Source organism: Oncorhynchus keta, unplaced genomic scaffold (assembly GCF_023373465.1).
Source record: "Oncorhynchus keta strain PuntledgeMale-10-30-2019 unplaced genomic scaffold, Oket_V2 Un_contig_6736_pilon_pilon, whole genome shotgun sequence".
Taxonomy (NCBI): domain Eukaryota; kingdom Metazoa; phylum Chordata; class Actinopteri; order Salmoniformes; family Salmonidae; genus Oncorhynchus; species Oncorhynchus keta.
The window spans coordinates 92,501-116,500 of NW_026289030.1; the positions used below are offsets into that span (position 1 = coordinate 92,501).

Sequence of the window (24,000 nt, forward strand, 5' to 3'; positions counted from 1 at the left end):
GGATGGATGGATGGATGGATGGATAGATGGATGGATGGATGGATGGATGGATGGATGGATGGATGGATGGATGGATGGATGGATGGATGGATGGATGGATGGATGGATGGATGGATGGATGGATGGATGGAAGGGGGTGGATGGATGGATGGAAGGGTTGGAAGTGATGAATGAATGGATGGATGGATGGATGGATGGATGGATGGATGGATGGATGGATGGATGGATGGAAGGAAGGGGTAGATGGATGGATGGAAGGGTTGGATGGATGGAAGGGTTGGATGGATGGAAGGGGTGGTTGGATGGATGGAAGGGGTGGATGGATGGATGAAGGGATGGATGGATGGATGGATGGATGGAAGAGGTGGATGGATGGATGGATGGAAGGGTTGGATGGAAGGGGTGGATGGATGGATGGATGGATGGAAGGGGTGGATGGATGGAAGAGGTGTATGGATGGATGGGGTGGATGGATGGATGGATGGATGGAAGAGGTGGATGGATGGATGGATGGATGGATGGATGGATGGATGGATGGATGGGGTGGATGGATGGATGGATGGATGGATGGATGGATGGAAGGGTTGGATGGATGGAAGAGGTGTATGGATGGAAGGGGTGGATGGATGGAAGGGGTGGATGGATGGATGGAAGGGGTGGATGGATGGATGGATGGATCCGCAGAGTACAACCCTGCCTCACACAGGAAGCGGCGCAGGTCCTAATCCAGGCACTTGTCATCTCCCGTCTGGACTACTGGTCCTTCTGTAGCTCAGTTGGTAGAGCATGGCGCTTGTAACGCCAGGGTAGTGGGTTCAATCCCGGGAAGGATACGTAGAATGTATGCACACATGACTGACTGTAAGATAAAAGCGGCATATATTATTATTATATTATAACTCGCTGTTGGCTGGGGCCTGACAACTCATCCAGAACGCCGCAGCCCGTCTGGTGTTCAACCTTCCCAAGTTCTCTCACGTCACCCCGCTCCTCCGCTCTCTCCACTGGCTTCCAGTTGAAGCTCGCATCTGCTACAAGACCATGGTGCTTGACGGAGCTGGAGGGGAACGGCACCTCAGTACCTCCAGGCTCTGATCAGGCCCTACACCCAAACAAGGGCACTGGTTCATCCACCTCTGGCCTGCTCGCCTCCCTACCACTGAGGAAGTACAGTTCCCGCTCAGCCCAGTCAAAACTGTTCGCTGCTCTGGCCCCCAATGGTGGAACAAACTCCCTCACGACGCCAGGACAGCGGAGTCAATCACCACCTTCCGGAGACACCTGAAACCCCACCTCTTTAAGGAATACCTAGGATAGGATAAGTATTCCTTCTCACCCCCTTTAAGATTTAGATGCACTATTGTAAAGTGACTATTCTACTGGATGTCATAAGGTGAATGAACCAATTTGTAAGTCGCTCTGGATAAGAGCGTCTGCTAAATGACTTAAATGTAAATGTAATGTAAATGTAAAGGGGTGGATGGATGGATGGATGGAAGGGGTGGATGGATGGATGGATGGATGGATGGATGGATGGATGGATGGATGGATGGATGGATGGATGGATGGATGGAAGGGATGGTTGGATGGATGGATGGAAGGGGTGGATGGATGGATGGATGGATGGACGGATGGGGTGGACCGATGGATGGATGGATGGATGGATGAAGGGATGGGTGGATGGATGGGGTGGATGGATGGATGGATGGATGGATGGATGGATGGATGGATGGATGGAAGGGGTGGATGGATGGATGGAAGGGTTGGAAGTGATGGATGGATGGATGGATGGATGGATGGATGGATGGATGGATGGATGGATGGAAGGAAGGGGTAGATGGATGGATGGAAGGGTTGGATGGATGGAAGGGTTGGATGGATGGAAGGGGTGGTTGGATGGATGGAAGGGGTGGATGGATGGATGAAGGGATGGATGGATGGATGGAAGAGGTGGATGGATGGATGGATGGAAGGGTTGGATGGAAGGGGTGGATGGATGGATGGATGGATGGAAGGGGTGGATGGATGGAAGAGGTGTATGGATGGATGGGGTGGATGGATGGATGGATGGAAGAGGTGGATGGATGGATGGATGGATGGATGGATGGATGGGGTGGATGGATGGATGGATGGATGGATGGAAGAGGTGGATGGATGGATGGATGGATGGATGGATGGATGGATGGATGGATGGATGGAAGGGTTGGATGGATGGAAGAGGTGTATGGATGGAAGGGGTGGATGGATGGATGGAAGGGGTGGATGGATGGATGGATGGATCCGCAGAGTACAACCCTGCCTCACACAGGAAGCGGCGCAGGTCCTAATCCAGGCACTTGTCATCTCCCGTCTGGACTACTGCAACTCGCTGTTGGCTGGGCTCCCTGCCTGTGCCATTAAACCCCTACAACTCATCCAGAACGCCGCAGCCCGTCTGGTGTTCAACCTTCCCAAGTTCTCTCACGTCACCCCGCTCCTCCGCTCTCTCCACTGGCTTCCAGTTGAAGCTCGCATCTGCTACAAGACCATGGTGCTTGCCTACGGAGCTGTGAGGGGAACGGCACCTCAGTACCTCCAGGCTCTGATCAGGCCCTACACCCAAACAAGGGCACTGCGTTCATCCACCTCTGGCCTGCTCGCCTCCCTACCACTGAGGAAGTACAGTTCCCACTCAGCCCAGTCAAAACTGTTCGCTGCTCTGGCCCCCCAATGGTGGAACAAACTCCCTCACGACGCCAGGACAGCGGAGTCAATCACCACCTTCCGGAGACACCTGAAACCCCACCTCTTTAAGGAATACCTAGGATAGGATAAGTATTCCTTCTCACCCCCCCCCCCTTTAAGATTTAGATGCACTATTGTAAAGTGACTATTCTACTGGATGTCATAAGGTGAATGCACCAATTTGTAAGTCGCTCTGGATAAGAGCGTCTGCTAAATGACTTAAATGTAAATGTAATGTAAATGTAAAGGGGTGGATGGATGGATGGATGGAAGGGGTGGATGGATGGATGGATGGATGGATGGATGGATGGATGGATGGATGGATGGATGGATGGAAGGGATGGTTGGATGGATGGATGGAAGGGGTGGATGGATGGATGGATGGATGGACGGATGGGGTGGACCGATGGATGGATGGATGGATGGATGAAGGGATGGGTGGATGGATGGATGGGGTGGATGGATGGATGGATGGATGGATGAAGGGATGGATGGATGGATGGATGGATGGATGGATGGATGGATGGATGGATGGATGGAAGAGGTGTATGGATGGAAGGGGTGGATGGATGGATGGAAGGGTTGGATGGATGGATGGAAGGGGTGGATGGATGGATGGATGGATGGATGGATGGATGGAAGGGGTGGATGGATGGATGGATGGATGGATGGATGGATGGATGGATGGATGGATGGATGGATGGATGGAAGGGATGGATGGATGGATGGATGGATGGATGGATGGATGGATGGATGGAAGGGGTGGTTGGATGGATGGAAGGGGTGGGGTGGATGGATGGATGGACGGATGGGGTGGACAGATGGATGGATGGATGAAGGGATGGATGGATGGGGTGGATGGATGGATGGATGGATGGATGAAGGGATGGATGGATGGAGGGAGTGGATGGATGAAGGGATGGATGGATGGATGGATGGATGTATGGATGGATGGAGGGGGTGGATGGATAGATGGAAGGCGTGGATAGATGGATGGAAGGGGTGGATGGATGGATGGAAGGGTTGGATGGATGGAAGAGGTGGTTGGATGGATGGAAGGGGTGGATGGATGAATGGGTGGATGGATGGAAGAGGTGGTTGGATGGATGGAAGGGGTGTATGGATAGAATGGGTGGATGGATGGGGAGATGGATGGATGGGTAGATGGATGGGTGGATGGAAGGGGTGGATGGATGGATGGATGAAAGCAAGTCAGCAGTGTGATGCATGGTGGTATGTTGCTGGTGACAAATAAAACAAACACAAATAAAAAGTGATCACTCCATGTGTTTTGCTGTAGCTTCCAGAGCCAAGTTGGGGATGTTAAACACAGTGTCGAAGATGAGAGGACAGGTGAAGACCACAGGATACCCACAGACCGAGGGCCTACTGGGGGACTGTATGATGCGCTATGGACATGATCTGGGAGACCAGTCCTCCTTCGGTATGAATCACACACACACACGTTCAGCACACATACGTGCACACACACACACACAGACACACACGCTGTGCTATGTGAGGGCTGTGAGGAGCACGAGAGGAAGCCTTTGAAAAGCTTTTCATCCTGACCTGACTGTGCACACGCCCACCAACCCACCCACGCTCGCTCACACACACACACACACACACACACACACACACACACACACACACACACACACACACACACACACACACACACACACACACACACACACACACACACACACACACACACACACACACACACACACACACACACACACACACACACACACACACACTGTGTGCAGCCAGCTCGTCTGTACTGTGTTTCCGCCTGTGAAAACCTGTGGCTTTGTTGAGCTGCTTCCCGTCTCAACTCTGACACCTGGTGGCTACAAAACGTACTTACTCTGAACATGGGTTTTGATCATATCATTAGTATAGGCCCAGTTTCCCAGACACAAATTAAGGGTAGTTCTAGACTAAAGCCCATGTTCCCATCTTGGTGAAAGATTAAGGCCAGGACTCAATTGAAGGTGTGCTATAGAGCAGTACACTGTGAATGAATCCCAGCCTAGACTTCATCTGTGTCTTTAAAACCAGACCTTAATGTTCAATATAAACTTCAAACAGGTGGTACATTATCCAGTTATCAACTATCTAGAAACCAAATCATTATTTCTCAGGGATCTCCATTTTAACTTTGCAATTCCATTGAATAATGCACACCGATATGGAATTCTATATAGAATTGCTAGATAGTTAATTAATTGATCCTGCATCACCTTCTTGCTTGTTAGCGACACATGAATTCAGTGAAAGTGGCCCATGCGGGAATCAAACCCTCAACCCTGGTGTTTGCTAGCACCTTACTCTCAAACCCACTCACCATCACAACCACCATGTTTCTGTTTCACGTGTTTCGCTCGTATCTGACAGCAGGGTCGTATTATGTTAAACCGTAGAAAAAAGGTTTTGCAACAGAAAATGAAAACAAGTGTTTCTTATTGGACAAGTTCGGGTAGGTTCCTCCCAGTTTTGGCCTGTTTTCTTCTGTTTGGTACCTTGTGAATACGACCCAGGTGTTTTTTTCTGCAGGCGGTGCGTTGGTGGACATCGGTGAGGCCATGAGGCAGATGGCCGACGTGAAAGACTCTCTGGACATCAGTGTCAAACAAAACTTTATTGACCCGCTCCAGAACTTACAGGACAAAGACCTCAAGGAGATCACGGTCAGTGGTATATTACATCTCAGTGTCTATTAGCTTTCAGAACTCCAGGTGTGCATCACAAATGGCACCCTAATACCCTATATACTGCACTACTTTTGACCAGGGCCCATATGGGATGTGCATAAAAGTTGTATACTTGCAATTTTGTAAAGTTGTATTTTGCAATGTTTAATTTGTATGTTATGTTATAAGTTTCATGAAGGTTTTGAGGAGGGCCGTCGTCAATTCCTCCTGCGAAGAGCCTCTGTACTGCCCCATATTGGCCCTTGTCAATCATCTCTCCTGATTGTCTTGTGTGCAGCATCACCTGAAGAAGCTGGAGGGGAGGCGGTTGGACTTTGACTATAAGAAGAAGCGTCAGGGGAAGGTGCCTGACGAGGAGATCCGTCAGGCGGTTGAGAAGTTTGAGGAGAGCAAAGAGCTGGCCGAGAGGAGCATGTTCAACTTCCTGGAGAACGATGTGAGTGAATAGTACAGGCATACGCTACCTGTTGTAACGGTTCTCGCTCTCTCGTTCTCTCTCTCTGAAAAAGAGTGCCACCATGTGGTGGTCTGCAATAGAGGTGCCAGTTTCCATTATAGGTGAACTCTGTCCAAGCGCCCCGGTTAGAGGATGGAGATGACCAGTAGGAGGCAGGGATACAATTCACACATTACCATACACCACACAGACACACACACACACACACACACACACACACACACACAGCAAAGAGGAAGAGGAATAGAATCGTTGAAAGTGGTTTTGTGGTGAGTGACACACAAACACGATTGGGAAGTCCAGGCTTGTAGGAAGGGTCTAGGGTGAGTTGTATTGAGGTGGCAAGTAGCCTAGTGGTTTGAGCGTTGGGCCAGTAACCAAAAGGTTGCAGGATCGAATCCCTGAGCTGACATCTGTTGTTCTGCCCCTGAACAAGGCAGTTAACCCTGGTAGGCCTATCTTAACATTTACATTTAAGTCATTTAGCAGACGCTCTTATCCAGAGCGACTTACAAATTGGTGCATACACCTTATGACATCCAGTGGAACAGCCACTTACAATAGTGCATCTAAATCTTTTTAGGGGGGGGGGGGGGTGAGAAGGATTACTTACCCTATCCTAGGTATTCCTTGAAGAGGTGGGGTTTCAGGTGTCTCCGGAAGGTGGTGATTGACTCCGCTGTCCTGGCGTCGTGAGGGAGTTTGTTCCACCATTGGGGGGCCAGAGCAGCGAACAGTTTTGACTGGGCTGAGCGGGAACTGTACTTCCTCAGTGGTAGGGAGGCGAGCAGGCCAGAGGTGGATGAACGCAGTGCCCTTGTTTGGGTGTAGGGCCTGATCAGAGCCTGGAGGTACTGAGGTGCCGTTCCCCTCACAGCTCCGTAGGCAAGCACCATGGTCTTGTAGCGGATGCGAGCTTCAACTGGAAGCCAGTGGAGAGAGCGGAGGAGCGGGGTGACGTGAGAGAACTTGGGAAGGTTGAACACCAGACGGGCTGCGGCGTTCTGGATGAGTTGTAGGGGTTTAATGGCACAGGCAGGGAGCCCAGCCAACAGCGAGTTGCAGTAATCAAGACGGGAGATGACAAGTGCCTGGATTAGGACCTGCGCCGCTTCCTGTGTGAGGCAGGGTCGTACTCTGCGGATGTTGTAGAGCATGAACCTACAGGAACGGGACACCGCCTTGATGTTAGTTGAGAACGACAGGGTGTTGTCCAGGATCACGCCAAGGTTCTTAGCGCTCTGGGAGGAGGACACAATGGAGTTGTCAACCGTGATGGCGAGATCATGGAACGGGCAGTCCTTCCCCGGGAGGAAGAGGAGCTCCATCTTGCTGAGGTTCAGCTTGAGGTGGTGATCCGTCATCCACACTGATATGTCTGCCAGACATGCAGAGATGCGATTCGCCACCTGGTCATCAGAAGGGGGAAAGGAGAAGATTAATTGTGTGTCGTCTGCATAGCAATGATAGGAGAGACCATGTGAGGTTATGACAGAGCCAAGTGACTTGGTGTATAGCGAGAATAAGAGAGGGCCTAGAACAGAGCCCTGGGGGACACCAGTGGTGAGAGCGCGTGGTGAGGAGACAGATTCTCGCCACGCCACCTGGTAGGAGCGACCTGTCAGGTAGGACGCAATCCAAGCGTGGGCCGCGCCGGAGATGCCCAACTCGGAGAGGGTGGAGAGGAGGATCTTAACTGACTTGCCTAGTTAAATAAAGGTAAATATATATATATATAAACATTAAGGTGGTGCAGAGTTCTTGTCCTTGTAGGAAGGGCCCAGGGGTGAGTTGTGTTGAGGTGGTGCAGAGTTCTTGTCCTTGTAGGAAGGGGTGAGTTGTGTTGAGGTGGTGCAGAGTTCTTGTCCTTGTAGGAAGGGCCCAGGGGTGAGTTGTGTTGAGGTGGTGCAGAGTTCTTGTCCTTGTAGGAAGGGCCCAGGGGTGAGTTGTGTTGAGGTGGTGCAGAGTTCTTGTCCTTGTAGGAAGGGCCGAGGGGTGAGTTGTGTTGAGGTGGTGCAGAGTTCTTGTCCTTGTAGGAAGGGCCCAGGGGTGAGTTGTGTTGAGGTGGTGCAGAGTTCTTGTTATTATTATTATTGTCCTTGTAGGAAGGGGTGAGTTGAGGTGGTGCAGAGTTCTTGTCCTTGTAGGAAGGGGTGAGTTGAGGTGGTGCAGAGTTCCTGTCCTTGTAGGAAGGGGTGAGTTGAGGTGGTGCAGAGTTCTTGTCCTTGTAGGAAGGGGTGAGTTGAGGTGGTGCAGAGTTCTTGTCCTTTTGTAGGAAGGGCCCAGTGGTCAGTTGTGTTGAGGTGGTGCAGAGTTCTTGTCCTTGTAGGAAGGGGGGAGTTGAGGTGGTGCAGAGTTCTTGTCCTTTTGTAGGAAGGGCCCAGTGGTCAGTTGTGTTGAGGTGGTGCAGAGTTCTTGTCCTTGTATGAAGGGGTGAGTTGTGTTGAGGTGGTGCAGAGTTCTTGTCCTTGTAGGAAGGGGTGAGTTGTGTTGAGGTGTTGCAGAGTTCTTGTACTTGTAGGAAGGGGTGAGTTGTGTTGAGGTGGTGCAGAGTTCTTGTCCTTGTAGGAAGGGGTGAGTTGTGTTGAGGTGGTGCAGAGTTCTTGTCCTTGTAGGAAGGGGTGAGTTGTGTTGAGGTGGTGCAGAGTTCTTGTTCTTGTAGGAAGGGGTGAGTTGTGTTGAGGTGGTGCAGAGTTCTTGTTCTTGTAGGAAGGGGTGAGTTGTGTTGAGGTGGTGCAGAGTTCTTGTTCTTGTAGGAAGGGGTGAGTTGTGTTGAGGTGGTGCAGAGTTCTTGTTCTTGTAGGAAGGGCCCAGGGGTGAGTTGTGTTGAGGTGGTGCAGAGTTCTTGTCCTTCTAGGAAGGGGTGAGTTGTGTTGCGGTGGTGCAGAGTTCTTGTCCTTCTAGGAAGGGGTGAGTTGTGTTGAGGTGGTGCAGAGTTCTTGTCCTTCTAGGAAGGGGTGAGTTGTGTTGAGGTGGTGCAGAGTTCTTGTTCTTGTATGAAGGGGTGAGTTGTGTTGAGGTGGTGCAGAGTTCTTGTTCTTGTAGGAAGGGGTGAGTTGTGTTGAGGTGGTGCAGAGTTCTTGTTCTTGTAGGAAGGGGTGAGTTGTGTTGAGGTGGTGCAGAGTTCTTGTCCTTGTAGGAAGGGGTGAGTTGTGTTGAGGTGGTGCAGAGTTCTTGTTCTTGTAGGAAGGGGTGAGTTGTGTTGAGGTGGTGCAGAGTTCTTGTTCTTGTAGGAAGGGGTGTGTTGTGTTGAGGTGGTGCAGAGTTCTTGTTCTTGTAGGAAGGGCCCAGGGGTGAGTTGTGTTGAGGTGGTGCAGAGTTCTTGTTCTTGTAGGAAGGGGTGAGTTGTGTTGAGGTGGTGCAGAGTTCTTGTTCTTGTAGGAAGGGGTGAGTTGTGTTGAGGTGGTGCAGAGTTCTTGTTCTTGTAGGAAGGGGTGAGTTGTGTTGAGGTGGTGCAGAGTTCTTGTTCTTGTAGGAAGGGGTGAGTTGTGTTGAGGTGGTGCAGAGTTCTTCTGACCTGTTGTCTCTCTGCACCCCCTGTGTCCAACTAAAGAACAGGCTTGAATAGGTCTGTTACCTCACCAGATAGGACCTGTGATTGGCTGACCAGGTCAGCTGACTGTGTTCCCTGGCAACCTGGTCCCTAACAGGCCTGAGGCTGAGGTGGGGAATGGTAGCCTCTGCTGCAGCTGAAAAGTCACAGAGTTTATCTCTATGTCCTAACCAGAGAGAGGGTTCAGTGAGGGTTTCATGATTAAAGTTATAGGGTTTTGTAAACACGTTCTCTCTGTCTGTGACACTCGCTGGAGCTCTGAGGCCTAAACACCCTGCTAGCAGAATCAATCAAGCAGTGTGGTGCCAAGACAGCTTCTCCCTCAATGTCAGCAAGACAAAGGAGCTGGTCGTGGACTACAGGAAACAGAGAGCCGAGCACGCCCCCATTCACATCGACGGTGCTGTAGTGGAGCAGGTTGAGAGCTTCAAGTTCCTCGGTGTCCTCATCACTAAGGATCTATCATGGTCCAAACACACCTCCTCAGGAGGCTGAAAATATTAGGCATGGGCCCTCAGATCCTCAAAACGTTTTACAGATTCACCATTGAGAGCATCTTGACTGGCTGCATCACCACTTGGTATGGCAACAGCTTGGCATCCAACTGCAAGGTACCACAGAGGATAGTGCGGACGGCCCAGTACATCACTGGGGCCGAGCTCCCTGCCATCCAGGACCTCTATACCAGGCGATGTCAGAGGAAGGCCCAACATTTCTTCAAAGACTCCAACCATCCAAGTCATATGCTGTTCTCTCTGTTACTGCATGTCAAGTGGTACCGATGCACCAAGTCTGGAACCAACAGGACCCTGAACAACTTCTACCCCCAAGCCGTAAGACTGAGAAATAGTTTGTTAAATAGTTCACCAAATAGCGTTGACCCTTTTTGCACTAACTTTTTTGACTCATCACATACGCTGCTGCTACTGTTTATTATCTGTCCCTTTATCCTAGTTATATGTACCTATCTACCTCAATACCTATTACCCCTGCACATCAACTCAGTACTGGTACCTCTTGTATATAGCCAAGTTATTACCTCATACCCCTGCACATCAACTCAGTACTGGTACCTCTTGTATATAGCCAAGTTATTACCTCATACCCCTGCACATCAACTCAGTACTGGTACCTCTTGTATATAGCCAAGTTATTACCTCATACCCCTGCACATCAACTCAGTACTGGTACCTCTTGTATATAGCCAAGTTATTACCTCATACCCCTGCACATAAACTCAGTACTGGTACCTCTTGTATATAGCCAAGTTATTACCTCATACCCCTGCACATCAACTCAGTACTGGTAACTCTTGTATATAGCCGAGTTATTACCTCATACCCCTGCACATCAACTCAGTACTGGTACCTATTGTATATAGCCAAGTTATTACCTCATACCCCTGCACATCAACTCAGTACTGGTACCTATTGTATATAGCCAAGTTATTACCTCATACCCCTGCACATCAAATCAGTACTGGTACCTATTGTATATAGCCAAGTTATTACCTCTTACCCCTGCACATCAACTCAGTACTGGTACCTATTGTATATAGCCAAGTTATTACCTCATACCCCTGCACATCAACTCAGTACTGGTACCTATTGTATATAGCCAAGTATTTACCTCATACCCCTGCACATCAACTCAGTACTGGTACCTCTTGTATATAGCCAAGTTATTACCTCATACCCCTGCACATCAACTCAGTACTGGTACCTCTTGTATATAGCCAAGTTATTACCTCATACCCCTGCACATTAACTCAGTACTGGTACCTCTCGTATATAGCCAAGTTATTACCTCATACCCCTGCACATCAACTCAGTACTGGTACCTCTTGTATATAGCCAAGTTATTACCTCATACCCCTGCACATAAACTCAGTACTGGTACCTCTTGTATATAGCCAAGTTATTACCTCATACCCCTGCACATCAACTCAGTACTGGTAACTCTTGTATATAGCCGAGTTATTACCTCATACCCCTGCACATCAACTCAGTACTGGTACCTATTGTATATAGCCAAGTTATTACCTCATACCCCTGCACATCAACTCAGTACTGGTACCTATTGTATATAGCCAAGTTATTACCTCATACCCCTGCACATCAAATCAGTACTGGTACCTATTGTATATAGCCAAGTTATTACCTCTTACCCCTGCACATCAACTCAGTACTGGTACCTATTGTATATAGCCAAGTTATTACCTCATACCCCTGCACATCAACTCAGTACTGGTACCTATTGTATATAGCCAAGTATTTACCTCATACCCCTGCACATCAACTCAGTACTGGTACCTCTTGTATATAGCCAAGTTATTACCTCATACCCCTGCACATCAACTCAGTACTGGTACCTCTTGTATATAGCCAAGTTATTACCTCATACCCCTGCACATTAACTCAGTACTGGTACCTCTCGTATATAGCCAAGTTATTACCTCATACCCCTGCACATCAACTCAGTACTGGTACCTCTTGTATATAGCCAAGTTATTACCTCATACCCCTGCACATCAACTCAGTACTAGTACCTCTTGTATATAGCCAAGTTATTACCTCATACCCCTGCACATCAACTCAGTACTGGTACCTCTTGTATATAGCCAAGTTATTACCTCATACCCCTGCACATCAACTCAGTACTGGTACCTCTTGTATATAGCCAAGTTATTACCTCATACCCCTGCACATAAACTCAGTACTGGTACCTCTTGTATATAGCCAAGTTATTACCTCATACCCCTGCACATCAACTCAGTACTGGTAACTCTTGTATATAGCCGAGTTATTACCTCATACCCCTGCACATCAACTCAGTACTGGTACCTATTGTATATAGCCAAGTTATTACCTCATACCCCTGCACATCAAATCAGTACTGGTACCTATTGTATGTAGCCAAGTTATTACCTCTTACCCCTGCACATCAACTCAGTACTGGTACCTATTGTATATAGCCAAGTTATTACCTCATACCCCTGCACATCAACTCAGTACTGGTACCTATTGTATATTGCCAAGTATTTACCTCATACCCCTGCACATAAACTCAGTACTGGTACCTATTGTATATAGCCAAGTTATTACCTCATACCCCTGCACATCAACTCAGTACTGGTACCTCTTGTATATAGCCAAGTTATTACCTCATACCCCTGCACATCAACTCAGTACTGGTACCTCTTGTATATAGCCAAGTTATTACCTCATACCCCTGCACATCAACTCAGTACTGGTAACTCTTGTATATAGCCGAGTTATTACCTCATACCCCTGCACATCAACTCAGTACTGGTAGCTTTTGTATATAAGTTACAAGTTATAGTTACTCATTATGTATATATTATTACTTTTATTATTACGTGTTTTACTTTTCTATTATTTCTCAATTTTCTTTTCCATCAGAAAGCATTTCACTGTTAGTCCACACCTGTTGGTTACGAAGCATGAAAAAATACAACAGGATTTGAATCAGAATCAGTTGTCTATCCCGTATTGACAACAACAGTTGTCACAAAGTGCAGCACTTTACAGTACAATCGCAATGTCAATCTTACCAAGAAATAGTTCACTACATGTTCTTCATACAAGATAAAGTGCTTGATAAGATGGATAATATTCTTGTGTTGTGTGTTTGGTAGGTGGAGCAGGTGAGTCAGCTGTCAGCGTTGGTTGAGGCGGCGTTAGACTACCACCGTCAGTCCTTGGAGATCCTAGAAGACCTCAACACCCAACTACAAAACAGGCAACTAACTAACTACAGCTATCACACTCCACAGTTCCTAAACAGCCTGCCTCCTCGTCTCCTTCCCTTATTCTGCACTGATGTGAAAGAGCTGGACACGTGAAAGCAACTCCCTAGTGAGCATCCGCCATTTTGCTTTCACCTTTTCAGTTTTCAATTCAGTAATTCTGATTCAAGTTGAAATTCACTGCCTGAATTAAAAAATCATCCTCAGTTCACATTCTAATTGCACTAAATTGAAAACCAAATTGAAGGAAAACCAACCAAATAAAGGAAAACCAACCAGTTGAAGGAAACAGGACAAGGACAGGAGGAAACCACTTTAGACTATGCAGCCATTAATGTACACATGTTGCTGGGCCACAGTGGATAACATCATAATGCCTCTCATAGGGTATCCTCAGCCAGTAATGTACACATGTTGTTGGGCCACAGTGGATAACATCATAATGTCTCTCACAGGATATCCTCAGCCAGTAATGTACACATGTTGTTGGGCCACAGTGGATAACATCATAATGCCTCTCACAGGGTATCCTCAGCCAGTAATGTACACATGTTGTTGGGCCACAGTGGATAACATCATAATGTCTCTCACAGGGTATCCTCAGCCAGTAATGTACACATGTTGTTGGGCCACAGTGGTTAACATCATAATGCCTCTCACAGGGTATCCTCAGCCAGTAATGTACACATGTTGTTGGGCCACAGTGGATAACATCATAATGCCTCTCACAGGGTATCCTCAGCCAGTAATGTACACATGTTGTTGGGCCACAGTGGATAACATCATAATGCTTCTCACAGGGTATCCTCAGCCAGTAATGTACACATGTTGTTGGCCTACAGTGGATAACATCATAATGTCTCTCACAGGGTATCCTCAGCCAGTAATGTACACATGTTGTTGGCCTACAGTGGATAACATCATAATGCTTCTCACAGGGTATCCTCAGCCAGTAATGTACACATGTTGTTGGCCTACAGTGGATAACATCATAATGCTTCTCACAGGGTATCCTCAGCCAGTAATGTACACATGTTGTTGGCCTACAGTGGATAACATCATAATGTCTCTCACAGGGTATCCTCAGCCAGTAATGTACACATGTTGTTGGGCCACAGTGGATAACATCATAATGTCTCTCACAGGGTATCCTCAGCCAGTAATGTACACATGTTGTTGGCCTACAGTGGATAACATCATAATGCTTCTCACAGGGTATCCTCAGCCAGTAATGTACACATGTTGTTGGGCCACAGTGGATAACATCATAATGCCTCTCACAGGGTATCCTCAGCCAGTAATGTACACATGTTGTTGGGCCACAGTGGATAACATCATAATGCTTCTCACAGGGTATCCTCAGCCAGTAATGTACACATGTTGTTGGCCCACAGTGGGTAACATCATAATGCCTCTCACAGGGTATCCTCAGCCAGTAATGTACACATGTTGCTGGGCCACAGTGGATAACATCATAATGCCTCTCACAGGGTATCCTCAGCCAGTAATGTACACATGTTGTTGGGCCACAGTGGATAACATCATAATGCCTCTCACAGGATATCCTCAGCCAGTAATGTACACATGTTGTTGGCCTACAGTGGATAACATCATAATGCCTCTCACAGGGTATCCTCAGCCAGTAATGTACACATGTTGTTGGCCTACAGTGGATAACATCATAATGCCTCTCACAGGGTATCCTCAGCCATTAATGTACACATGTTGTTGGCCTACAGTGGATAACATCATAATGCCTCTCACAGGGTATCCTCAGCCATTAATGTACACATGTTGTTGGGCCACAGTGGATAACATCATAATGCCTCTCACAGGGTATCCTCAGCCAGTAATGTACACATGTTGTTGGGCCACAGTGGATAACATCATAATGTCTCTCACAGGATATCCTCAGCCAGTAATGTACAAATGTTGTTGGGCCACAGTGGATAACATCATAATGCCTCTCACAGGGTATCCTCAGCCAGTAATGTACACATGTTGTTGGGCCACAGTGGATAACATCATAATGCCTCTCACAGGGTATCCTCAGCCAGTAATGTACACATGTTGTTGGCCTACAGTGGATAACATCATAATGCCTCTCACAGGGTATCCTCAGCCAGTAATGTACACATGTTGTTGGCCTACAGTGGATAACATCATAATGCCTCTCACAGGGTATCCTCAGCCAGTAATGTACACATGTTGTTGGGCCACAGTGGATAACATCATAATGCCTCTCACAGGGTATCCTCAGCCAGTAATGTACACATGTTGTTGGGCCACAGTGGATAACATCATAATGCCTCTCACAGGGTATCCTCAGCCAGTAATGTACACATGTTGTTGGGCCACAGTGGATAACATCATAATGCCTCTCAAAGGGTATCCTCAGCCAGTAATGTACACATGTTGTTGGGCCACAGTGGATAACATCATAATGCCTCTCACAGGGTATCCTCAGCCAGTAATGTACACATGTTGTTGGCCCACAGTGGATAACATCATAATGCCTCTCACAGGGTATCCTCAGCCAGTAATGTACACATGTTGTTGGCCCACAGTGGATAACATCATAATGCCTCTCAAAGGGTATCCTCAGCCAGTAATGTACACATGTTGTTGGCCTACAGTGGATAACATCATAATGCCTCTCACAGGGTATCCTCAGCCAGTAATGTACACATGTTGTTGGGCCACAGTGGATAACATCATAATGTCTCTCACAGGATATCCTCAGCCATTAATGTACACATGTTGTTGGGCCACAGTGGATAACATCATAATGCCTCTCACAGGGTATCCTCAGCCAGTAATGTACACATGTTGTTGGCCCACAGTGGATAACATCATAATGCCTCTCACAGGGTATCCTCAGCCAGTAATGTACACATGTTGTTGGCCTACAGTGGATAACATCATAATGTCTCTCACAGGGTATCCTCAGCCAGTAATGTACACATGTTGTTGGGCCACAGTGGATAACATCATAATGCCTCTCACAGGATATCCTCAGCCAGCAGTCGACCGAAGAGAGAATTTAAACCAAAGTCCATCATGAGCAGCATTGAGACCATAGACAACACTCAACACAATGGAACATATAGCTCCTCACTCAAGTCCTCAGGTACTGTACTGTACGGTAGTGTGTGTGTGTGTGTGTGTGTGTGTGTGTGTGTGTGTGTGTGTGTGTGTGTGTGTGTGTGTGTGTGTGTGTGTGTGTGTGTGTGTGTGTGTGTGTGTGTGTGTGTGTGTGTGTGTGTGTGTGTTTATCAATTCTGCTCATATTTGTTTTGATCAGCCCCATCAGTTTGTCCATGTCATCCTTTCACCCATTGTTATTTTTCCCAAGTCATAAGTCATGTTATATGTCTCTGTGGTTCTTTGCAGACATCCAGATCAACCACACAGTAAATGGAAATGGGAAAAGTAGGTATACTTGGACTGATCACATCAAACAGGTGTCGCACCCCTACATAGTCTTAAAAATTACTTATTCTGCCTCTCTAGAGATAATCTGAGACAAATCAAAACTCCTGTGAAGTCATGATCATTTTTAGCCAAATAATAACTTGCAAGTTCTCTGGCTCCATCAATGTGACTTTAAAAAAGCAGTTTTCTGCCCTCATGTGGTTAGAGGGTGTAACAACCTCCATGAAAATTACTCTGGGTTAAACTATTAGTGGGAGAAATGCAAAACTGCCTCAGGATCAGCGTCTAAGGTCAACTTCACCCTACACCGCTAAGAGCAGTTACAAATAGCACACTGAAAAGATCACATCTGTAATAGGTTTAACAGATTAAGATAAAAGCTGTTATCCCCTCAGATTAAAGTTTGTCAGTCAGTTTATTTTTGTGATATCCAATTGGTAGTTATAGTCTTGTCCCATCGCTGCAACTCCTGTACGGACTCAGGAGAGGTGAAGGTCGAGAGCCCTCCGAAACACGACCCCGCCAAGCCTCACTGCTTCTTGACACACTGCTCGCTTAACCCGGAAGCCAGCCGCATCAACTTGTCGGAGGAAACACTGTACAGCTGGCGACCGAAGTCAGCGTGCAAGCACCTGGCCCGCCACAAGGAGCCGCTAGAGCACCATGGGACAATTACATCCCGTCCGGCCAAACCCTCCCCTAACCCGGACGACGCTGGGCCAATTGTGCGCCGCCTCATTGGTCTCCCGGTCACGGCCAGCTGCAACACAGCCTGGGATCAAACCCGGGTCTGTAGTGATGCCTCTAGCACTGCGATGCAGTGCGCCACTCGGGAGGCATCAGTCAATTTATTATTCATTCATCAGATATTGGTTGCTGTTTCAACCATGGCAGGAGTCCTCATGTCATGAGTAGGGTCGGGTCGCAAAAGTCACGTATATTTATTTCAACAACTAAAAAATCGTGTTGGAAGATTCCTGGAATCAGGATTGAAAAAGCAGCTCAACCGGGGGTCATCCTTTGAGGATTTCTGGAAAACCTGGGAATTTTAGGAAAGTTACAGGCATTGTGTTTGTTGGTGCTTGTCTCATGTTCCATCTCCATGTTTCTGCATCCATCTCTCACCCAGCTGATCCCTTCACCACCGTTCCTCTGTCCTGGCCAGAGAGTCCCACTTTCAACGGCCACCGTGAGTAACACACACACACACACACACACGCACGCACGCACACACACACACACACACACACACACGCACGCGCACACACACACACACACACACACACACACACACACACACACACACACACACGCACACGCACACGCACACGCACACGCACACACACGCGCGCACGCACACGCACACGCACACGCACACACACACATGCGCACCCTCATACCTTGGTCCAACAGCAACCGAGTCTACTGTAACTGTCCTCTACTCCTCCATACTGTCACTATCACACCACTGTCTGTTTGTCTTAATGTGTTGGATTTGTTTTGCTGCACCAACCCACATCAGATCCTTATCAGAGGAAGAGACACTCCTGGGAACAGAAGACGATACATGCTGGTGTTTGACAGTTCTCTATTTTTACCCCCTCTCCTCCTACCCCCATCCCCCTCTCCTCCTACCCCCATCCCTCTCTCCTCCTACCCCCATCCCCCTCTCCTCCTACCCCCATCCCCCTCTCCTCCTACCCCCATCCCCCTCTCCTCCTACCTCCATCCCCCTCTCCTCCTACCCCCATCCCTCTCTCCTCCTACCCCCATTCCTCTCTCCTCCTACCCCCATCCCCCTCTCCTCCTACCCCCATCCCCCTCTCCTCCTACCCCCATCCCCCTCTCCTCCTACCCCCATCCCTCTCTCCTCCTACCCCCATCCCCCTCTCCTCCTACCCCCATCCCCCTCTCCTTCCCTCTCCCCTTCACCTCTTCTCCTCCCTCCCTCACCCCTTATCCTCCCTTTCCCCCCACCCCTTCTCCTCCCTCCCTCCAGAATCGGAGGTGCTAGACCAGCCGTGTGCCAGGTCCCTGTATGACTTTGAGCCAGAGAACGATGGTGAGCTGGGCTTTAAGGAGGGTGACATCATCATCCTCACCAACCAGATAGATGACAACTGGTACGAAGGCATGATAAACGGAGACTCTGGCTTCTTCCCAATCAACTATGTGGAGGTTATCGTACCCCTGCCCCAGTGAGACAGGAACGGACAGGACACCACCCAATCAGGGACCAATCTCCAGAGCCCAACCTCCTCACAGCCTCCCCTAGTTCCTACACCCTATGCACCTGTGGAGATCTGAGAGGATGTTGTTATTTTGATTTCAGAGGTATTTCCATATAGATTGCACCGGTCGAATCCGCTCAGATCTCCACAGGTGCATAGGGCGCAGGGTCTTGGTGTTGATTTGGGATTATACACAGTGTCCATTTCATCAGACTTCAATCCCCACCCTCAAGCCTCCTGTCATCAACCCCCAGCCTCCAGTCCCTACCCTTACATCCTCAGCCTTAGAAACACAGTACTCAATCCCAAATCGACCCTATACCCTAGACACTTTCGTAGATCTGAAAAGATTGGACAGGTATAAGGAAGGAAGTGGACATTCTAAGCAGCCTATCAGAAGGCAGAGTGAAGCTAATCTGATCTTGTTAATACCAATCCTTTAAGATCAATAGGAGTGTGTAGGGGTTAGAGGGGCTATGGGTTTATTTGGGATTTCAGCACAACTCTCAGCACAACAACTCTCAGCACAACAACTCCTAGCACAACAACTCCTAGCACAAACCTGTCTAATTTATTGTCAAAATGACATGTAATCCCTAGTCTCAGACTACAACCCTCCAATACCCCAGCACCCACACAGCCCCTAACCCAAACCACAAACTCCATGAAATCGTCATATGAAATTGATCACAACACAATTCATCAAAGTCCTCCTCAGATGACCACGCCTTGCTTTTCGCCACAGACATTCAATAAGTGTACTACTTTTCTCTTTGTCTTTTACAATATTTATTTTCTCCATTGTTCTTTTCATGGTTTGTGGAATGTGAGAATCAGGGTTCCTCCCCCAAACTGTGTTCCATTTGGAGCAGCTCCAGGTGACGCCATCAGACAAGACGACTAAAATAATCACCTGACAATCGCTGTGTAACAGGTGTGGACTAACTGAAGAAAAGTCATTCCAGGTTATCAAAGATGATGCTTTTCTCATGATCTGCCACCATGAGAAAACAAAATGGAGTCTCCTGGAAAAATCCACATTGCTACTGTGCATCTTCGTTTGGTTAGGGTTTTCCTGTGTAACTCTTCTTCAAGTGTTGATGTTGAGTTAGGAGTGGTCTTTTTGTTCCTTTTCTCTGCTGTTATCTGTAGGGCCAGGAGTTATGCCTGACCATGTTACCTGACCAATACAAACTCTAGTCCCCAGTTCTAGGTTATTATAGGCTTTAACATGTGCCCAGAGTTGTTCCTGTTGTCCGTCTGCCTGCTTGTCTGCCTGTTGTGCTCTTAAGTGTTATCCCAAACACATATTTTAAACTGTAAGGAACTGATTTTACAACTCTGAATGTCCCTCTCTCTCTGTGTTTACATGGTCTGGTCTTACTGTGACGTAAAGGCTCCTCTAAGGACTGTACCACTGTTCTGTGTCAGACGGGGGTAAATGCCTTGACCCACTTGGACCGTTTAAGTGCTTTTTAAAATGTTGTCTGTATTGCACTGAAGCTGTAGACCCGAACGCACACCTCCGGACATGCACATACTGTATGTTTTCTAGTTTCTCCTCAAGCACTGCACTTTCTATGTCCTTCACCATGAGAGTACAGTACCGTCTGATGGTGAATAAATAGATTGATATGGACCACGATATGTACTGTATGTGATGAAACAGTTTGTCTGCCATGTAACGTCAGACCACCATTGTAGATTGAATGAAGTCTCCAAATGATACACATTAAAGGCATACTTTGTCACTTTTCATTCCCCTGTGGTCGTGCCACAAAGTACTTACACACTCCAAACCAAACTAACATTGTTTGATTCACATCAGTCAGGCTCTTCTTTGTCTTTGTACTTTGCACTTGCAAAGACTCTCAAGCCTTCAAAACAAACAGGTGTTATCTAAGGCCTCACAGGTGACCAGAAATAGAAGCAATGAAGTGTGCCTTTAATGAGATATGCCTGTCTAGTATCATGTCTGAAGTCCGATAACCCTGGGCTTATTTAGGAAGTGCAGCATTGCTCTGACCTGACCTTCTAATTGACACGTCTCTTTAGTCTGATAGTTGGTTTTTAACTGCCAATAGCCTCTCTCTCTCTCTGCTGAGAATGGAATTCATCAGAGCCCTATAATAAGTATTATGTACTGTGTATATATAGCTCTGGGCTTTATATGTTCCCCATTCAACAGAATGGATAACTCCAGAAGGATTGAACAACAATGCCATAACTGAATCATCACCATGGATGGTCATTTGTTTTCCTTTTTCAATTAGAAAAACACTATTTGAAAAGCCACTGTAGTGTGTGGACATTCCCTTTACCCAAAAGTCTGGATTGGGTTTTTCTACCAAAATACACTTAAACATTCTTAAGCATCTTCTTTCTCTAAGTATAACCATGTTCTGGACCAACTACACGAACTAAACAACAGGGGAAATGTAGAACCATATCTAAAGGTAATACACACTGTTTTCATATTGCTAGTGAATATGGAAAACCCCTGTTTGTATGATTTAAAAAGAAAGACTGTAGCCATGGATTTGATTGTGAGAGAAAACAGATTTTTGTAGGAGGCAGCATAAGAAATGGAAAAACTTTCACTGTGGAAGAAGATAGTTCTGAAGCCCAACCCTTCTGTTCTGTAATAGCCTGCTGCTTTCTTACGGTGTCTGTCTGATGGTTGACAGTGTGTGTCCGTCCCATTTGGGACAAAGCCACTGTGTGATGACTGAGATGACACCTCCCCAACACTACAGCTGGACTATATGTCCATGTCCACTGTTACTGTTCTCTCTGTTCTACTTAATCAGCTCTGAAACCTCTCTGTTCAGTGTCACTTCACCCCAAACTTAGTCCATGTCCACTGTTACTGTTCTCTCTGCTCTACTTAACCAGCTCTGAAACCTCTCTGTTCAGTGTCACTTCACCCCAAACTTAGTCCATGTCCACTGTTACTGTTCTCTCTGCTCTACTTAACCAGCTCTGAAACCTCTCTGTTCAGTGTCACTTCACCCCAAACTTAGTCCATGTCCACTGTTACTGTTCTCTCTGCTCTACTTAACCAGCTCTGAAACCTCTCTGTTCAGTGTCACTTCACCCCAAACTTAGTCCATGTCCACTGTTACTGTTCTCTCTGTTCTACTTAATCAGCTCTGAAACCTCTCTGTTCAGTGTCACTTCACCCCAAACTTAGTCCATGTCCACTGTTACTGTTCTCTCTGCTCTACTTAACCAGCTCTGAAACCTCTCTGTTCAGTGTCACTTCACCCCAAACTTAGTCCATGTCCACTGTTACTGTTCTCTCTGCTCTACTTAACCAGCTCTGAAACCTCTCTGTTCAGTGTCACTTCACCCCAAACTTAGTCCATGTCCACTGTTACTGTTCTCTCTGCTCTACTTAACCAGCTCTGAAACCTCTCTGTTCAGTGTCACTTCACCCCAAACTTAGTCCATGTCCACTGTTACTGTTCTCTCTGCTCTACTTAACCAGCTCTGAAACCTCTCTGTTCAGTGTCACTTCACCCCAAACTTAGTCCATGTCCACTGTTACTGTTCTCTCTGCTCTACTTAATCAGCTCTGAAACCTCTCTGTTCAGTGTCACTTCACCCCAAACTTAGTCCATGTCCACTGTTACTGTTCTCTCTGCTCTACTTAATCAGCTCTGAAACCTCTCTGTTCAGTGTCACTTCACCCCAAACTTAGTCCATGTCCACTGTTACTGTTCTCTCTGCTCTACTTAATCAGCTCTGAAACCTCTCTGTTCAGTGTCACTTCACCCCAAACTTAGTCCATGTCCACTGTTACTGTTCTCTCTGCTCTACTTAATCAGCTCTGAAACCTCTCTGTTCAGTGTCACTTCACCCCAAACTTAGTCCATGTCCACTGTTACTGTTCTCTCTGCTCTACTTAATCAGCTCTGAAACCTCTCTGTTCAGTGTCACTTCACCCCAAACTTAGTCCATGTCCACTGTTACTGTTCTCTCTGCTCTACTTAATCAGCTCTGAAACCTCTCTGTTCAGTGTCACTTCACCCCAAACTTAGTCCATGTCCACTGTTACTGTTCTCTCTGCTCTACTTAATCAGCTCTGAAACCTCTCTGTTCAGTGTCACTTCACCCCAAACTTAGTCCATGTCCACTGTTACTGTTCTCTCTGCTCTACTTAATCAGCTCTGAAACCTCTCTGTTCAGTGTCACTTCACCCCAAACTTAGTCCATGTCCACTGTTACTGTTCTCTCTGCTCTACTTAATCAGCTCTGAAACCTCTCTGTTCAGTGTCACTTCACCCCAAACTTAGTCCATGTCCACTGTTACTGTTCGCTCTGCTCTACTTAATCAGCTCTGAAACCTCTCTGTTCAGTGTCACTTCACCCCAAACTTAGTCCATGTCCACTGTTACTGTTCTCTCTGCTCTACTTAATCAGCTCTGAAACCTCTCTGTTCAGTGTCACTTCACCCCAAACTTAGTCCATGTCCACTGTTACTGTTCTCTCTGCTCTACTTAATCAGCTCTGAAACCTCTCTGTTCAGTGTCACTTCACCCCAAACTTAGTCCATGTCCACTGTTACTGTTCTCTCTGCTCTACTTAATCAGCTCTGAAACCTCTCTGTTCAGTGTCACTTCACCCCAAACTTAGTCCATGTCCACTGTTACTGTTCTCTCTGCTCTACTTAATCAGCTCTGAAACCTCTCTGTTCAGTGTCACTTCACCCCAAACTTAGTCCATGTCCACTGTTACTGTTCTCTCTGCTCTACTTAACCAGCTCTGAAACCTCTCTGTTCAGTGTCACTTCACCCCAAACTTAGTCCATGTCCACTGTTACTGTTCTCTCTGCTCTACTTAATCAGCTCTGAAACCTCTCTGTTCAGTGTCACTTCACCCCAAACTTAGTCGATGGAAACTGGCTGTACATACTTCATCACCTCCTTTTTGTATTGTATTTATTTTCTGGAACATAATCTATATAAAACGTGTTTTATTGATGTTGTAAATGAATATATTAATACATACTGTATATTTGCGTAAATAAATGAAAAGCAATTACTGAGCCATGTTTGATGTTGTTTTAAAATAGTTGAATAACTTTGAACACGTTTTGCCTTTTC

General features: G+C 47.1%; 1 protein-coding gene and 2 long non-coding RNA genes across 13 annotated transcripts in view; 2 read left to right on the forward strand and 1 right to left on the reverse strand.

Annotated features, from left to right (window-relative positions):
• The window catches only part of sh3gl3a (SH3-domain GRB2-like 3a), a 69,783-nt gene extending 45,841 nt beyond the window's left edge, over positions 1 to 23,942 (forward strand). For 2 of the 3 annotated variants that reach the window (XM_052511356.1, XM_052511354.1), the window contains 8 exons: positions 4,025 to 4,168; positions 5,290 to 5,423; positions 5,725 to 5,883; positions 13,116 to 13,219; positions 16,235 to 16,356; positions 16,620 to 16,658; positions 17,791 to 17,850; positions 18,661 to 23,942. In XM_052511356.1, the coding sequence (XP_052367316.1) occupies positions 4,025 to 4,168; positions 5,290 to 5,423; positions 5,725 to 5,883; positions 13,116 to 13,219; positions 16,235 to 16,356; positions 16,620 to 16,658; positions 17,791 to 17,850; positions 18,661 to 18,863 (965 nt within the window). In that variant the 3' untranslated portion in view covers positions 18,864 to 23,942. The remainder of the gene's footprint in view (positions 1 to 4,024; positions 4,169 to 5,289; positions 5,424 to 5,724; positions 5,884 to 13,115; positions 13,220 to 16,234; positions 16,357 to 16,619; positions 16,659 to 17,790; positions 17,851 to 18,660) is intronic. The other variant, XM_052511355.1, reaches the window with a different exon arrangement.
• LOC127926079 (uncharacterized) lies at positions 7,032 to 11,056 on the forward strand. Of its 6 annotated transcripts, none has more exons than XR_008123223.1 (5): positions 7,032 to 7,752; positions 8,353 to 8,399; positions 8,447 to 8,681; positions 8,924 to 9,111; positions 9,213 to 11,056. It is a non-coding gene; the product is annotated as an uncharacterized LOC127926079 (long non-coding RNA). The 6 variants fall into 6 exon arrangements; XR_008123228.1 differs by having other exon boundaries at positions 7,036 to 7,752; positions 8,447 to 8,735; positions 9,213 to 9,360; XR_008123227.1 differs by having other exon boundaries at positions 7,038 to 7,752; positions 8,447 to 8,634; positions 9,213 to 9,360.
• LOC127926080 (uncharacterized) lies at positions 10,554 to 13,067 on the reverse strand. Of its 4 annotated transcripts, XR_008123229.1 has the most exons (5): positions 12,562 to 13,067; positions 12,006 to 12,148; positions 11,736 to 11,828; positions 11,087 to 11,204; positions 10,554 to 10,673 (listed from the first exon to the last, which is right to left on the reverse strand). It is a non-coding gene; the product is annotated as an uncharacterized LOC127926080 (long non-coding RNA). The 4 variants fall into 4 exon arrangements; XR_008123230.1 differs by lacking the exon at positions 12,006 to 12,148 and having other exon boundaries at positions 11,736 to 11,853; XR_008123231.1 differs by lacking the exons at positions 12,006 to 12,148; positions 12,562 to 13,067 and adding an exon at positions 11,913 to 11,993 and having other exon boundaries at positions 11,736 to 11,853.
• Positions 23,943 to 24,000: the final 58 nt, after the last annotated feature.